At 36.6% G+C, this 18049-nt stretch overlaps 1 protein-coding gene across 2 annotated transcripts in view; it reads left to right on the top strand.

Moving 5' to 3' along the window:
* The window catches only part of grm6a (glutamate receptor, metabotropic 6a), a 53271-nt gene that overhangs the window by 24049 nt on the left and 11173 nt on the right, over window positions 1–18049 (top strand). For both annotated transcript variants that reach the window (XR_005621896.2, XM_039665896.2), the window contains exons 4-10: window positions 207–342; window positions 5586–5740; window positions 6704–6844; window positions 7022–7222; window positions 9231–9370; window positions 12705–13328; window positions 17470–17781. Coding sequence is in view for 1 of the 2 variants with exons in the window: in XM_039665896.2 (XP_039521830.2) it covers window positions 207–342; window positions 5586–5740; window positions 6704–6844; window positions 7022–7222; window positions 9231–9370; window positions 12705–13328; window positions 17470–17781 (1709 nt within the window). In the remaining variant the exon portion in view is untranslated. The remainder of the gene's footprint in view (window positions 1–206; window positions 343–5585; window positions 5741–6703; window positions 6845–7021; window positions 7223–9230; window positions 9371–12704; window positions 13329–17469; window positions 17782–18049) is intronic.

Here is an 18049-nt window from a genome sequence, read left to right as displayed (position 1 = left end):
ATGTGCAGCATATATGTTCCAGATTGGACTTTCCATTAATATGCTATCTTTCAAAAAGTTCCAAAGACTGAGACAGTTACATGCATTTGTACCCATCTACTGCCAGAAATTTATGCCGGTCATTAATATAAATAGAAAGTGAGTCACATTCTAGTCGAGAAAAATGTCAGCATCGGTGTCCATCTCTCTCTCTCTCTCTGACAAAGGAGGTCTGTGCATCGCTCAGTCCTTGAAGATCCCACGAGAGCCTAAACCAGGAGAGTTTGACAAGATCATTAAGAGACTAATGGAGACCCCCAATGCTCGAGGAGTCATCATCTTTGCCCATGAGGACGACATCAAGTACGTGAATGATATGCTTAAAGGGGTGGTAAAATAATGTAAAATAAGTCTCTAATGAGTGTGTGTGTGAAGGTTTAGCACAAAATACCCCATAGATATTTTTATATAGCATGTTAAAATTGTCACTTTTTGAGGGTTTGCAAAAACGCACCGTTTTGTGCCTGGCCCTTTAAATGCAAATGAGCTGCTGCAGAGGGTGGGGTTTCAAGAGCTCATGTGTGTTAGCAGCTGCGATTTCCTCACCCAGACACACTAAAATGACAGAAACTGTTCTCTATTTAATGTTAAAATGGAGTCAGTCAAAGATGGAGAGATTCAAGAAGAAGTGACAACATGTAGAACGCAACAGGACGTCACAGTCCAGCTTAAGTTCAGTAATGTTTCAATTTTGTTTAAAACAAGCCGCTCTGGAGTAAACCGTGGTGGCAATGTCCGGCTCATTTCAGGTCTTGTATAATAGTGTCAATGCAGATGGATCAATATTATTGTTGAATATTAAATTAAATGTTAAATTTAATGTCCCCAACTAAGCAAGCCAAGCCAATGGCAGTAAAGGTGGGAAAACAACAGAGCTCAATTAGAGCTCTTGCCATGAGAAAAGATTCAGCTACCTACCTGTAAAAAAAAAAAAAAAAAAAAAAAAAAATATATATATATATATATATATACAGTATATATATATATATATATATATATATATATATATATGTGTGTGTGTGTGTGTGTGTTTTTAAAGGAAAACATCTAATGCACTTACAATGGAAGTTTAGTGGACACTGTGAATAAAAAAACAGCTACCAAATTATTTTAAAAGTATTTAAATCAACAATTTAAACTTGTATGTAAACAATAAAATAAGATAAGAGAGCTAAACTTGTTTTATTTATTTCTCTGAATGTATAATGAAATTATCCAAAGCATTTTACAAACCCACATGCATCCATCTCAAAAGGAAGATTTCAAGTGCTTTAAAGGAGAACTCCGGCGAACAATGAACCTTTGGTCTAATAAAACATCGGTACCTAGTCAATCGTTCTCTGAGATTTGTTTTCATGATAATCGAATGTAAAGAGTTTTATCTCTAAAAACTGTTTACTGTATAATGCTAGTAATGGGGGCATTGAGTAAGTAAAAAGAAATCGCTAGTTTATACCACTAACAAGGCTCAAAATAGCCCCACACTAACGCAGTAACATAATGAGGCTATTTTTTAAGATGGCTCCTGTCTGTGAACGCGAAGTGAACTGTCTTCATAAAGTATCTTCTTATTAAACGGTCTGTACACTTACAAAGTTCTCAATGCTTCGTTTTGCATGTATGGAGCCTCATTATGTTATTGCGTTAGTGTGGGGCTATTTTGAGCCTTGTTAGTGGTATAAACTAGCCATTTCTTTTTACTTAGCCAATGCCCCCATTACTAGCATTATACGCTAAACAGTTTTTAGAGATATAACTCTTTACATTCGATTATCATGAAAACAAATCTCAGAGAACGATTGACTAGGTACCGATGTTTTATTAGACCAAAGGTTCATTGTTCGCCGGAGTTCTCCTTTAAGTTTCTACTTTAAACTTGAGTTTGTGTGTTAGATTTGCACATTTGCCCATTTCTTTTTGCTTTTTACAAACGTCAACATCGGAACGTCAACGTGAAGCAACGTTAACAACCCATTGCAGTTTTTTTAATGTATGTTTTCACTGTTTGGCAGGATGTTGGTGGGAAGCCGTAAACAAATAAGATAACTTGTTGATGTCAGCTGGAAAATAAAAAATAATTTGAGAGGCCCATTATGATTTCACTACAATACCGCGTCGTGCACTGATGACCAGGAAGGAGTGATAAGAAAGTAAAAAGGGCTCATTTTGATTTTATGTGGACCGAATGAATATTTGCTGTGTTTATTATTGTTTACAAGCATTGTCACACATTTAACTTTAATATCTGGATATTTCGTCTTTAACAGGTGCATAATGAAAGTGCATAATGTTACTTTTTTAAATGATTCTGTCTGGAACAAACTGTTCGTTCCATCTGTCGCTGTGCAGCAGACTAAGGATGTCACAGATTTGATAATGGTTGACTGGTAACAAGGGCACATGTGGATTATTTGATATGATTGAACTAACTTTTAGTATTTGTGACATTTAGGGGAGATTTGTAGAATAAACCAAATATCAAATGCAACGTGCATGCAATTAGAAAACGCCCTTTGATGTACTGATGCACGAGATACTTTGCTTTTGATATGCAATGCATCACACATGCTCCTGTATGCATGTAAATGGAGTTGGCTGCTGATCAACAAACCAGAAAAGGGAACAATCGCCACAGTTTTACGCCAGAAACATGCATGATTAGATATCCTGATATATGTACAGTAACAAATCTCAGTAGAGTTCCCTTCAAATATCAGGGAATTCAATTTAATAATCAGGGAATGTGCCATTAAATATGTTTTCGTGATTATCTTTAAATTGTTGAGACTGTAATGGCAACAGTTCACCTGAAAAAATACTGCAGAAGACAGCTTTTTATTGCCCACTTTAACACTGTGAATGCAACGTGCACTTGCATTGTGTTATGAATTCACATTTCTGAAATGCATGCTAATGTGAAACCAAAAATGCATTTGTACAGACATTATGTATAGCTGTAGGTCAATACGAATCAGAAATATAGAATTATGTCATTATACATAGAACCTTTTTTAAAATTCCTAATTCTATTTCTATTCTTTTAACCTCTTATTCCTGTTGTAATTATTTAGTTCCTTTGAGAAATAACCTATTTATTGGTTCTTTAAGGAACCCAGGCACACCAATACCAATAATGAAACATCAAGAACTTGTTCATTTACAAAGAACCATATTATCAACTTCAACTTACCCAAAAATAAAATGTTGTATTTTGAAGAATGTTGCTAAATTCAAGTCAATAGGAACCAAAACAGTTTCAACATTCTTCAAAGTATTTTCTTTTATGTTCCTCAGCAGAAAGAAAGTCATAAAGGTCTGGAGGTAAATGATGAGAGGTTGGACTATCCCTTTCGGACTTCTGCACAAAATATGTTTTTGATTAATGCCTCAGAACATCTGTCACGGGTCCTGGTTGCAGCAGAGATGTCTTTATTTCAAGCAAAATCAAAATACCCAGGACACTAGAATTATATAACACGGAACAGAACAACTACGCTTACAGTGACGTCTACAGACAAATAGACAGGATTAAACTCACACGGGCAAACAAGAGGAACTAATGAGACTGATTAAAAAGACACACCTGAACACAGTCAGTAACCATAGAAACAAACAAAGAGAGAACGAAGGAGATCTGAAGTAATTCAGAAGATTGAGCAACTCAAAACTGAACAGAACTCAAAACGTGACATCATTGAAGAACGTTCAATCTCAATTGTGTTAATGTACATCCTGTTACCGGTTCTCAAATACCAAGGGATGACAGAATATTTCTTCATTTTAAATGATGATCGGAAATCTGAAGTGTGACGTGTATCCGCGTGATTTTATGTACTCTTTGGGCATCTCAGGACTCGGGGTAACCCTTCACCCATGAAGTGCTAGCTGCCTAGGAAATGTCATTTTAGAAGGTGTTATAGTGTCAAATCCAGCTGTCTGTATCATTTTATCTCTGAGCTTAGATGACCTTTTCATATATGATAAGAGATATTGCACTCCTCCTGGCATAATGTCATTTTGCGTTTTCCATGTTTGAACTTGCAAATTCAGAAGTACCAAACAAACTCACCTTTTCTATTATCGTCAGCTCTCACAAGTGACGGTCGGTACGCTGTGATTGGGTTTCTCAGTCTCTAATCTGTATGGCTTGTTGTTGATACTTTTTGACAGGGTTATGAGGTAGAGAACATCTATGCAGAGGAAGCTTCCCCTCATTAAAGCACTCCTGTGAACATGAGCTGTCGCTCGCACTGCGTGAATTGTCAACCGCGTCTTCAAATGCATAACTGAATAGCTTAATTCATAATAACTTTGTTCCACTCTAACTAACAATTATTTGAGATATTTGAATTTCATGAACGTCTTTTGATTTAGAGAGACTTTTATATATTTATACGTTGCTTTTGCATATGCTCATGTTGGTGTACTAATACAATACAGGAGAACGTCCACAGTCTTTTTCCTCCCTGCGTTTATTCCACATTTACGGACAAATTACATTTGTGTGCATTTAGGAATTGGCCATTGGCAGTTGAGATGTTTAAAGGAGTAGTTCACTTTTTAAAAAAAACTTTAGCTGATAATTTACTCACCCCCATGTCATCCAAGATGTCCATGTCATTCTTTCTTCAGTCGAAAAGAAATTAAGGTTTTTCATGAAAATATCTGGAATATTTTCTCCATATAATGGACTTTACTGGTAACCAAACTGTCCAAGGTCCAAAAGACAGTTTCAGTGCAAACTGCAAACAGTTCAAAGGGCTTTAAACGATTCCAGACGATGAATAAGGGTCTTATCAAGCGAAATGATCGCTCATTTAAAAAAAAAAAAAACAAAGTTTAAGTTTTATAAGCTCAAATGCTCGCCTTGCTCTGTTCTGTGATGCACTTTAGTGACTCTCCTGTATCAAAATGAACAAGAGTCATTTGTTTGATTCAACGAACAAAATGAACGAATTGACTCGAAAAAAGATTTGTTCATTTTGATGAACGAGTTTGAACAGGAGAGTCACAAACGCACATCAGAGAACAGAGCAAGGATAGCATTTGAGCTTATAAAACCTAAACTTTGTTATTTTTTAAATGAGCGATCGTTTCACTTGATAAGACCCTTATTCATCGTCTGGAATTGTTTAAAGTCCTTTGAACAGTTTGCAGTTTGTACTGAAACAGTCTTTTGGACCTTGAACCGTTTGAAGTCCATTATATGGAGAAAAATCCTGTAATGTTTTCATCAAAAACCTTAATTTCTTTTCGACTGAAGAAAGAATGACATGGACATCTTGGATGACATGAGGGTGAGTAAATTATATTCATTAGTGTATGTTCAAACAAAGGTAATTCTGAGTAATGTTAGACATAGACAGGTTTAAAAAGTCTTATTTGACAACATATATTGAAAAGACAAAACACAAAAGAACACTCATGTACATAACAGAAGTGCAATGGGTTGTTAATGGTGTTTCAAGTTGATGTTCTCCACATTTCACTATATTTTGTAAATCATTTTCAGTATAAACAGTCTAATTGTGCTGTTGCTTCTCCAGGCAGGTTCTGGAGGCTGCGAAGAAGTCCAATTTGACCGGTCATTTTAAATTTGTGGGATCAGACAGCTGGGGTGCCAAGAGCTCTCCGATCTTGGACCAGGAGGAAGTGGCTGAGGGTGCCGTCACCATTCTGCCCAAGAGAGCATCTATTGATGGTTTGAAATATTAGATGCATGTTTTAAGTCGCCATACAATAAATGCATGTTACTTAACGATGATTTGTGCTTCTATTATTTTTATTTTTTATAAGAAAATTATTCTTCCTGTGATATGCTCACTTGATGTATGCAATGTATTCAATGCAATATGCATTGCTCACTTTTCACAATCGAATTAGATACTGATAAAGTATAAAATCAGTCCTGTACACTGTAAAAAAATATTGATGGTTTAACTTAAAAAAGTAAGTAACCTGGTTGCCTTAAAATTTTAAGTTCATTGAACTGGAAAAAGTGAGTTAATACAATGAAGGAGATTAATTTAACCATCAGAAACTCAAAATTATATGTTATCTAAACTAAATAAATTATTTAAGTTTATTTGAAAAAAGAAAAAATGTTGTGATTACTACACTGTAAAAATATATTGTTGGTTTAACTTAAAAAAGTAAGTAACCTGGGTTGTCTTCAAATTTTAAGTTGATTGAACTGGAAAAAGTGAGTTAATACAATGAAGTAGATTAATTTAACCATTAGAAACTCAAAATAATAAGTTATCTCAACTAAATAAATTATTATAAAGTTGATTTGACAAAAATGAAAATATGTTGTGATAACAAATCTTGAAAATATTTTTTACAGTGTACATTTCTTTCTAGTTCAATAGCTATTTCACTCTGAATTGTCACAATATGGTAGTAAAGTTGGTTGCAACGTCTATATCTGCCATGTCTACCATTCAAAACAATGGGCTCAGTAAGATTTTTATTAAGTAAATTAATACTTTTATTCAGTAAGGATGCATTAACTTGACAGACATTTATAATGTTACCAAAGTTTTCCATTTCAAATAAATTCTGTTAATAAGAGACTTCTTTCAAATCTTATTATTGTACTTAATTGTACTCTACTTAATTCTACTATAAACATAAAATTGGCAATTTTTCTGCTTTTCACCAGGGTTTGATCAGTACTTCATCACTCGATCCCTGGAGAACAATCGCAGGAATATCTGGTTCGCTGAATTCTGGGAGGACGACTTTCGGTGCAAACTGACACGTCCAGGTATCAAAATCGACCCAGAAAAGAAGAAATGCACAGGTGAGAGCTCCTGATAGCTGTTTGCAAGGTAACTGATGTTTGAAGCAATGACAGGTGACCTTAAAATGTCTTGGTCTTACTTATTAAAAGGTCTTCTGTCTTGCTTATCGTTCACCTTTAACACTTTGCTGTCTCGCTGTGTTCATTTCAACTTTTCTCTCTCTATCTGTCTTTCAGGAGAAGAACGGATCACTCGTGATTCTCATTACGAGCAAGAGGGCAAGGTTCAGTTTGTAATTGATGCGGTGTATGCCATGGCTCATGCTTTGCACAACATGCACCAGGATCTGTGTATGGGAGCCACAGGTGTTTGTGATAAAATGGACCCAGTCGAGGGACGTTTGCTGCTTAGCTACATCCGCGCAGTCAACTTCAACGGTGAGTTGACACACTCGATCAGAATCACTGAAGACGAGACGTGACTGTCATCAGACAATGCCAAAAGATGTTCAAAGGTCCAAACTAAACCCCATAGAGAGCTTTAGTTTTGCCTCGTATGCTCATCTGGATTGAGCACAAGTGTCATGCATATTGACAAAATTTCATTTTGTTTAAAAATGTCTGCTAAATGAATAAATGTTCATGTAAAAGTTGAACTTTTCTATATAATCACAGTGTAAGTGTAAGAGCACTTTCGAGCTCAAAAATTTATTGTGCTGTATAAGAAGTTTAAACTGATATTTGCAAAAAATCTTTTCATCAAAAATACAGTAAAAACAATTATATTGGGAATTTTAATTCTAAAAAGTTTTCTATTTTAATGCATTTTGAAATGTAATTCATTCCAGTGATGTCTAAGCTGAATTTTCAGCATCATTACTGCAGTGTCTTCAGAAATCATTCTAATATGCCGATTTACTTATTATGAAACATTTTTTATCATCAATGCTTAAAAAAAGTTGCTGTCTAATATTTTTTTGTGGTACCCGTGGTACATTATTCATTATTTTTTAGAGAAACCAAAAGAACAAAATGTATTTGAAATAGAAATATTTTGCAACATTATGCATTTACTGTCACTTTTGAAACATTTATTGTCTCATTTAAGGCTAAATAAAAGTATTCATTTCTTTAAAAAAAATAAAATCTTGCTGACCCCAAACCTTTGAATGGTGGTTTATATATCCTTACAGACAACATACAAATATAAAATCGTTTAATTATTTAATAAAAAAAGCATTTTGTCTACAATTCAAGGGTGCATAATATTCCAAAGAATTTTTTTTTTCTTAATTGATTTTTCCACTTCCAAAATGACATTTATTTTCTATTGATGTAACCAAGGCAGTGGAGTTAATAACCAGTAATATACTTTTCCCGATCCAATCAATTCCTGAAAGATGAAATCAAGCCCCGCCCTACATTATTATAGAATATTCGGTTTAATTTTGCAATATGTCACAATATTGAAGATAAATGTGTTGCGAATGACTGCTTCACAGTACCCGTGTGGCCTCGTAGTTCAGTATAGTTCGAAAACAGAAAAACCGTCTCTTTAAAAATGGCAAAGTTCTGCCAAAGTAAATCTAACTTTGCTCTGGTGTTGTGAAGCTGTCCATGAAAGAATTACCATTAAATCACTTTCTCAAGAGTGACTGTCATCTTGCAAACATTTGGTTGGGAGCTCGCCTGGAGGGGATCGGCTGAACAAGCAATATGCATTATTGTGAAGGAGAAAATCAGTCCTTTTTTTCTACACCAGAATTTCAAATGAAGCAGTCTTCTGCCAATACAAGAAAGGACAAACAAGCAAAAGACAAATCCTCATCCCTCCCGGGCTAACTGAAGCAGGTTATGAGTGGTTTAATGATGTGTTCTTGCTTAGTTGGAGGAAGGGATCTTATGACTGAACTAAATACACATATTCAGGTTGACAAAGACGGACTCAAAGCACTCACAATCAGAGCTGAATGTTTGTCCATAGTGCATTCAGAGTTTGCCGTTAAAATATAATCATGGACTAAAAACAGATATTGCTGCATGTAATATGCAGCAGGATAAAGTATGCATGAATGGAGCAAATATAGTATATGACAGATGGTTGTAGAGCGAAGTGAAGATGTTTTGAGTCTCAGTGGATCAGGAGTGACAGGAAGAACGTCTCTTTATTATATATCTAGCCGTGATCACGCTCATCCTCTGAGCTATAATTTACTATCACCTCTGTAATGTATTTCTTTAAAGACCCAATAAAATCAGAATAGTATTTTTGTCTTTTAGTCAGTTTATTAGTTTCTTCAAGGCTGACAAAAGTAACAATTTGCATTTAAAATTTGCAATAGCTTTCATAATAAAATGAGATGAGCCCATTGTCATTCCCCAAATTTTATATAAAAACTTATAATGTTGGAAAACATTATATGAATGTTTCTTTTTCGATTATCAGGTAGCGCCGGCACTGCCGTTCTGTTTAATGAAAACGGTGATGCTCCTGGACGCTATGACATCTTTCAGTACCAGATGACCAACACTTCTAGTCCAGGATACAGAGTCATCGGCCAGTGGACCAATAACCTGCGACTCAACGTAAATTGACTCCAATTGCTGATTAATAATATTGGCAGATAGTTAGAATGAAAATTCTGTCATCATTTACTCTTCCTCATAATGTTCCTAACCTGCAATACTTTAGTTCATCTTTCTAACACAAATCAATATACTGTATATTGAGAAAGATCATAAAACTAATCCACATTAATTGAGCGGTTTAGTCAAAATTTTCTTAAGAGACTTGATCGCTTTATATCATGAACAGATTGAATTTACAGGGGTTGGACAATGAAACTGAAACACTGGCCAATGTTGGAGGTTTCACATCTATATGCAGGCATGTACTGGCCATCGGGACTACCGGGACATTCCCGGTGGGCCGCGGTCTGGTTGGGCCGGCGGCCCGGCGCGTTATGTATTTTGTTTTTAAATCATTATTAATTGTAAATATAGCCTATTCTATCGTAAGTATATTGTTATATTGTCCAATTCCGGGCATGTGTTTCTCTCATGAAGCCGCATGAAGCTGACGCGAGCTGCGAGACTAACAGGTCTGATGGCCAATCGGAATCAAGTTCAAATCTAGACTTGAAAAGCGGCCGCTTTACAACAACTGCAGTGATGCGATGTGATGATGTGCAACGAAATTCATGTCAAAAGAGTAACATCTCTAAACGTAAAGGGGGACCGAGAAGTCGAGAGAGAAAAAACGACAAGACAACGACAATAACTTGAGGCAGATGCCACCAAATGTGTTAAAATAAATGAATTATTTGCTGGACTTTAGTGAAGATGTCAGCAGGGCGCGCCTGACTGCTGAGGTGAGACATTTAGAATGATAGGCTACACGTAGCCTTCTGCATTGTTTTGTTTAAGTATGTTACGATATTCCAGCTGTAATAGGCCTCCACTCACTGATCGATATAAATGACATTTAAAATTCTCAGCTCTCTGGTTCTGTCCATTTTATTACGAAATTCAGACAATACCGTTTTGCCGCTAGAAAATAACGTGACAGGTCGCTTTGGCGCCTCAGTTCAAGTAAACCGATCATCTGTTACTTTTTATTTAAAGATAAGATACAATAGCCTACAACTTATCAAACGGTATATGCCTCATAAATAATATCAATCAGTGCTTTTCAACAACGGAAAGAGATTAATAAAACAGCAGGAGAACAATTATGTCACAGAACGTTACAGTTACCTCAGGAAAGCCATTTAATGACAATAGCACATAGTTGACTTGAAAAATAGCTATAGAAAGGAGTATTTTGCATACTTGCATACCTTTCAAATAGCTATAGAAAGGAGTATTTTGCATATAAATATGCACATATATATTTTTTTTCAATTTGTATCCCTGAAAGTGCCAGGCAGAAGCCTTATGTGTCATAGGCTAAATGTGAACAAAAGACAAAGATAAATAACTCACTGCTCTTGACTAATAGCTTTAACAATGATTTATATATATATATATATATATATATATATATATATATATATATATATATATATATATATATATATATATATATATATAAATGATATAGTAGGCTATAAATGAAATATAGGTATACTATATAAACTATATTTCATGAGGTGAAACATCACTGCCAGGACATACAGGTGTAGGTCCTGGCAGTGATGTTGCACCTCATGAAATATAGTTTATATAGTATATAAGAATATTCTATTAGAACAATAAGCGGCACATAAATTAAGACCAGTTATTTACAATAAAGCCTTATAAAATCATTTCCATTTTATTTGTTTATTATTTTAATATTTTTTTCTTGGTTCTGATAGTAAATAAAATCTAATCAGTAATTTTACATGCAGATTAATGCACGTATAGATGTGTGTGTGTGTTTGTGTGTGTGTGTGTGTGTGTGTGCATAGTGGGCCGGTCTGGATGAAGTGTCCAGGGCTGATTTTTTGTCCCAGTCCAGCCCTGTCTATATGCCTGGCGGCCAATCTTCAGAGTGAAGCACGGGTGGATCAGTGATGGTTTGAGCTCCAATATCATGACAATCCTGATTGTATTTGATGGACACGACACTGCCGAGGACTACCAAACCCTTCTGGAGGATCATGAGCACCTGATGCTCAAACCGTGTATCAGCATGATCATGGACCAACACACACAGCAAGACTTGTGACAGAAGGGTTTGATGAAGATGAAAGTGACGTTGAACATCTCCCATGGTCTGACAGTCACCAGATCTGAATATTATTGAGGTGTTTTGGAGGAGCGAGTCCACCAGCATCATATAGTGAACTGGACACTGTTCTGGAAGAGGAACGGCTCATAATCCCTCTGGTCACTGTGAAGGACTTCTATCTGTCAATTGGTGCTGTATTTGGATGCAAAACGAGGCCCTCACCATTCTAACAAATTATTGTGTTGTAAAACCAGGTGTTTCAGTTTCATTGTCCAACCCCTGTAGTCTTTCATTCACATATAAACATTGATCAGTGAACATAAATAGATGCTCCACCATGCTTTGACGCACGAGAATGAACCTCAATGGTTCTTGCGGAAGCTCAAACATGCCGCGTAACATGAGAATGAGCCTCATTGGTTCTCACACATCGAGCGAACATGTTTGAGCTTCCGTTCACCACAACTGATGTGTGAGTTGCTGAATGTTTATATGTGAAAAAGCTTAAATAATGCTGTTCATCATACTGTATAAAGTGAACGTGTCCCTTTAGAAAATTTGAACTGCTAAATTCATAGTTTTACGATCTATTTATGAACTTTTTGAAGCGTCAAAGTGGTAGTTGCGTAGCTGTCAATGGAGGGACAGAAAGCTTTCAGATTTCATTAAAAATATCTTAATTTGTGTTTTGAAGATAAACGAAAGTCTTAAAGGTTTGGAACGACACGAGAATGAGTAAATTATGACAGAATAAAAATTTGATTGCACTTTATTTTGATAGTCACTTTAGACGTTCTACTAATTATAAGTAACTTTTTAACTATGTGTCGACTAACTCTCATTAGAGTATTAGTATGATTGTCAGTAGACTGTTAGGTTATGGTTAGGTGTTAGGCTTTGGGTTTACTTGTAGTCACCAAGTTACTTATAGTCAGTTGAATGTCTGTTGGGGGACCAACAATATAAAGTGTTAGCAGATATTAAGTTGACAGTCTACTAATACTCTCTAATGACAGTTAGTTGATATGTAGTTGAAAAGTTACTTATAGTTAGTAGAATGTCTAAAGTGGACTATCGAAATAAAGTGTTACCAAACATTTTTGGGTGAACTAACCATTTACTGTAGTTAGTTGACCTATTTGGTTCAACAGATTAACATTGTCTTTCTAGTTTAATTCTCTGTAAATGTTCTCTGTATTTCATCAGGTGGAAGAGATGCAGTGGACTGGTGGAAACCGTCAAATTCCGGACTCTGTGTGCAGTTTTCCGTGCCAATCGGGAGAGAGGAAGAAGATGGTGAAGGGTGTCCCGTGCTGTTGGCACTGTGAGCTCTGTGACGGGTATTACTTCCAAGCTGACGAGTTCAACTGCGAGATGTGCCCTTTCGACATGCGGCCGACCCTCAACCGCACGGCCTGCCGGCCAACTCCCATCATCAAGCTGGAGTGGCATTCTCCCTGGGCCGTCATCCCTCTGTTCCTGGCCATTCTTGGCATCCTGGCCACCCTGTCCGTCATCATCACCTTCATCCGCTTCAACGACACCCCCATCGTGAGGGCCGCGGGCCGCGAGCTCAGCTACGTGCTCCTGACCGGGATCTTCCTCATCTACTTCATCACTTTCCTCATGATCGCTGAGCCGGGAACGGTGGTGTGTGCTTTCCGCAGGCTTCTTCTGGGTCTGGGCATGAGCATTACGTACTCCGCCATGCTCACAAAGACCAACCGGATCTACCGGATCTTCGAGCAGGGCAAGAAGTCCGTCACGCCTCCAAAATTCATCAGCCCCACTTCACAACTTATGATAACCTTCATTCTGATCTCAGTACAGGTAAGCGTGGTAAATCAGAGCTTGAAGCAATTTACTGTAGTGATCATTTTATTGTTTTGCTTCCTGCAGGGTGCAACCCATGTTCTTTATTAAGTCCCAAATCTCATGGAATTGGTTTCTGTGTTGGACTGTTTTTAAATCACTTTAGTATTTACTCTACGTTTCAAAAGTTTGGGGTCAGTAAGATTTTTAAACGTTATTAATTTATCAAAAATACAGGGAAACAGTTTTATCCTGACATATTACAATGTAAAATAACTACACTGGGTTGTTTTAACCCATCTTTGGGTCAAATATGGACAAACTCAGCCATTGGGATTTGTCCATTTTTGACCCAAATTTGGGTTAAAACAACCCAGCATTTTTTAAATATATTTTAAAAGTGATTTATTACTGTGATGCAAAGCTGAATTTTCAGCATCATTACTGTGTCACATGATCCTTCAGAAATCATTCTAATTGGTTGCTGTGGATTTCTTACGATGTACATATTTTCTTTCCTGTGGAATAAACCTATGAACCTTTTAATAGACCCTGCACATTAAGTGTGCACAGAAGAAGTATTTAATACAAAATAACACACATCACCTTTAACTTTCATTTCATGCATTTATTAAAATCTGTTGCTTCGGCGAGGACAAATTATTGAATTAAGCAATTATTCATTTAATCAAAAGTTTGGGGTCAGTAAGATTTTTAAACGTTATTAATTTATCAAAAATACAGGGTAACAGTTTTATCCTGACATATTACAATGTAAAATAACTACACTGGGTTGTTTTAACCCATCTTTGGGTCAAATATGGACAAACTCAGCCATTGGGATGAATGTGTAAATTACATTTTTAACCCAACATTTGGGTTTGTCCATATTTGACCCAAATTTAGGTTAAAACAACCCAGCATTTTTAAAATATATTTTAAAAGTGATTTATTACTGTGTTGCAAAGCTGAATTTTCAGCATCATTACTGTGTCACATGATCCTTCAGAAATCATTCTAATTGGTTGCTGTGGATTTCTTACAATGTACATATTTTCTTTCCTGTGGAATAAACCTATGAACCTTTTAATAGACCCTGCATATTAAGTGTGCACAGAAGAAGTATTTAACACAAAATAACACACATCGCCTTTAATTTTTAACTTCATGCATTTATTAAAATCTGTAGCTTTGGCGAGGACAAATTATTGAATTAAGCAATTATTCATTTAATCAGTAGAATTCAGTCAAGAGGCACCTTAGGAAGTCCTTATCAACTGAAATGTACATAGAGTAAACCTTTCTGTCTAGCCAATCATGGGTTCATGAGTGGCACAGAGCCACTGGTTATACTGTTGTTCCACTCTCAATATGTCCCTTTGTGGATGAATTTTGAGGTTTAGTCAATAGCAGTTTCCCCGCCATGCAGATTCTCCAGTGTTTGGACACTCTGCCGAAGCTGATAAGCCGCCTGCAGACCTCATCATGTTGAGTGCTCTGGCTTCATTCTGCTTGTGCTAGCAAACGTGGCAAAAGCAACAGATCCAACATCAGTAAAGGCGGACAAAATGCTTGAGTGATTTACAGGTGACGAGAAAGCTCCTCCTCTGTCGATACACATCGTGTCTGCTGATAAACACCTCTCCTCCGATTAAAAACTGCTGATTGGAACTTTTACAAAAGAATTTTTTAAAGGCTTTTGTAGTTCAAAGCTTAGCCCGAGAATTATGCGCATGACTCACCGGCAACTGCGTGGGGGAGACGGGATTAACAGGGCGTTAGCGGGAGAATGATTGACAGCAGGACGTTTCTCAGCACCTCCTCCAGCACATGTTGGCAGATGTGTCACCGACGCCGAGTCGAGAACGGAACTCCACCGAGCGATTCTGACAGCAACATCTGTCTCCGCGACAACACGCCGGCTGCCCGGCTGCTGCTCTGGAAGTTTCTGGGAAAGTTTTGAGCCTTACCTGATGAGCACCCTCACTCAGGATCAGTCACTATCTAGTCGTAATGTTCTTGTAAGCGCAGTCTTTTGACCATACGTCAACATCCGCCTTTTTAGGGTACCCTTAAACGTCGGTTAGATGACGTTATCCGATCCTAACCCAACCCCAGACCTAAACCTACCCCGTCACCTAACCGACGTTCAAGGTAAAGCGTCAGTTGTATGACGGCAAGGGATCGGCATCTAACCGACGTTTAAGGGTACCCTAAAAAGGCGGATGTTGACGTATGGTCAAAAGACGTCAGTTTTATGACTTCTTGGGATGAGACTGTATTCTTGTTGAGAACAGGTGCAGAGGATTCTCTCTAAATCCCGCCTCTAACAGCTGCTCTCATCGGTGACCCTCCGCACGTACATGGTGAATGACTTTGTTACATTATGATTTATGGTAATTGCTGTTCAAAATGTAAAATAGAAACTTTCTAGCTGAAAGGGAACCTTCTCAGCACTTTAGCTGATGTTGTGGAAAGGTTCTCAAATTTAGGAACCATTTTTCTTCCAGTAACGTATTTAAAAAATTATCTGGTCTTTAATAATTTTCTAAAAAAAGTTAACTCAAAAACATTTATACATCTTTTTTTTATCAGCAATTTTTAGTTTAAAAATGTTACTACTTTAGAACTACTTTACAGGACAGAAGAGATTTAAAAGAGTTAAAGGAGTAAACTTTTGCTGATAATTTACTCACCCCCATGTCATCCAAGATGTCCATGTCTTTCTTTCTTCAGTCGAAATGAAATTAAGGTTTTTGATGAAAACATTCCAGGATTTTCTCCATATAATGGACTTCAATGGGAACCAAACGGTTCAAAGTCCAAATGAGAGTTTCAGTACAGCTTTAAAGGGCTTTAAATGACACCAGATGATGAATAAGGGTCTTAAGGGTGAGTAAATTATCAGCAAAAGTTTTTTTTTTTTAAAGTGAACTACTCCTTTAAGACAGTCAAGACCGTAGTTCCATGTCTCAAGTTTATTGAAATTGTCTGTCTGAATATGATGAGAAATATTCAAGTTCTAAGTGAGATCTCCCTTTTGATTGCAAATCGGTGGAGTTTTAGAGACTTTAAGACTCTTGAGTATTTAAGTCTCCATTTGCTGTCTATTTAATCTAATTTGAGTCAAGAAAAAAAAAAAAAGATTTAAAATAGATTTCAAAGTGATTTTTCTTTTCTATGGACAGTCCTAACCTGAAATAATAGGGATGTTGTTGACCCAGTAACATGTTTACTAATATATATTTATATTTATACTTCATTGCACACAATACGACATGGAAATAAAGTTAATCATTTTTCATAATTTACTGAATTTACTCACAATGGGTGCATAGTACATAAGCAAAAAGGTCTAAATGTTCACTACCGTTCAAACGTTTATTATTGCTCACAAGACTGCATTTGTTTGATCAAAACTACAGTAAAATGAGCTGTGAAATACTATTACAATTTAAAGTAACTGTTTTCTTTTTAAATATTTTTAAAAATGTAATTTATAGTAGATTTTTCAGCATTATTTCTCCAGTTCAGTGTCACACGATCCTTCAGAAATCATTCTAATATGCTGATAATATTATCAATGCTGAAAACACTTGTGTATTTATTAGAAACCTTTTTTTATATATATAATATACATGTCTTTACTGTCACGTTTGTTCACTTTAATGCATATTTGCTAAATAAATTTATTAATGTCTGACCCCAAACTTTTGAACAGTAGTGCAATGTGTAGTTGTTTTCTGAATACATTATAATCAAAATACACAAACCTTGAATTGTTCCCCTTTTTAATTCAGAATTAAAACCATTACATTTTAAATGCTACATTTCTGCTGAACTAGACATAGCCCCTTTTTTCATTTCAGAAATCTAGGCACGTTGTTATTAAGCGAGGAGAGGATCTTATAGTTTCTTTTGTGTCTGTAAAAAAGCGCTTCAAAACCCATCATTAAGAGCAATCAGGCTGATAGGTGGCCTATTTTAACCAGTAATCTTGTGCGAAGACGTGTCTGCTGAATACTGGCTAAAACGCATCCCTTTTTTACACTATATTCTGCAGCAATCTAACAGCAGCTCTTGACAAATGGGTCTGACCCTCTGACTGACTCGGTCTCGCCGTTAATGATAAGCTTTGACTTCCTCCCGTCTCTTGCAGGTTGTGGGTGTTTTCATCTGGTTTGGCGTGATGCCGCCACACACCACCGTGGACTACGAGGAGCAGCGGCCACCCAATCCAGAGTTGGCACGTGGCGTCCTGAAGTGTGACATGTCTGATCTGTCGCTCATCTGCTGCCTGAGCTACAGCATCGTGCTGATGGTCACATGCACTGTCTATGCGGTCAAGAGCAGAGGTGTGCCTGAGACTTTCAACGAAGCTAAACCCATCGGCTTCACCATGTATACCACCTGCATCGTCTGGCTGGCGTTTGTGCCTATTTTCTTTGGCACAGCACAGTCCACTGAGAAGGTGAGACGTGCGTTATAATGTGATTGGTAATTAAAGGGATAGTTCACTTTGAAATTTAATTTTTGGTATGTTTTAGCTTACCTCAAGGGCATCCAAGATGTAGGTGTCTTTGTTTCCGCAGTAGTTTCAATTTTGATAATTTTAGGTCAAACCGTTCTTGTCTATCAGTCATATAATGGAGGTCTATGGTCACCACCTCAAAGAACATGCACAGAGAAGTCCAAATTAAACATGATTTAATGACTCGTAAATGTAAGTACACATTGAT

The sequence above is a fragment of the Pimephales promelas genome, chromosome 14 (assembly GCF_988280905.1).
Source record: "Pimephales promelas chromosome 14, fPimPro1.hap1.1, whole genome shotgun sequence".
In the NCBI taxonomy this organism is placed as follows: domain Eukaryota; kingdom Metazoa; phylum Chordata; class Actinopteri; order Cypriniformes; family Leuciscidae; genus Pimephales; species Pimephales promelas.
This window is presented reverse-complemented; position numbering and strand designations above follow the sequence as displayed.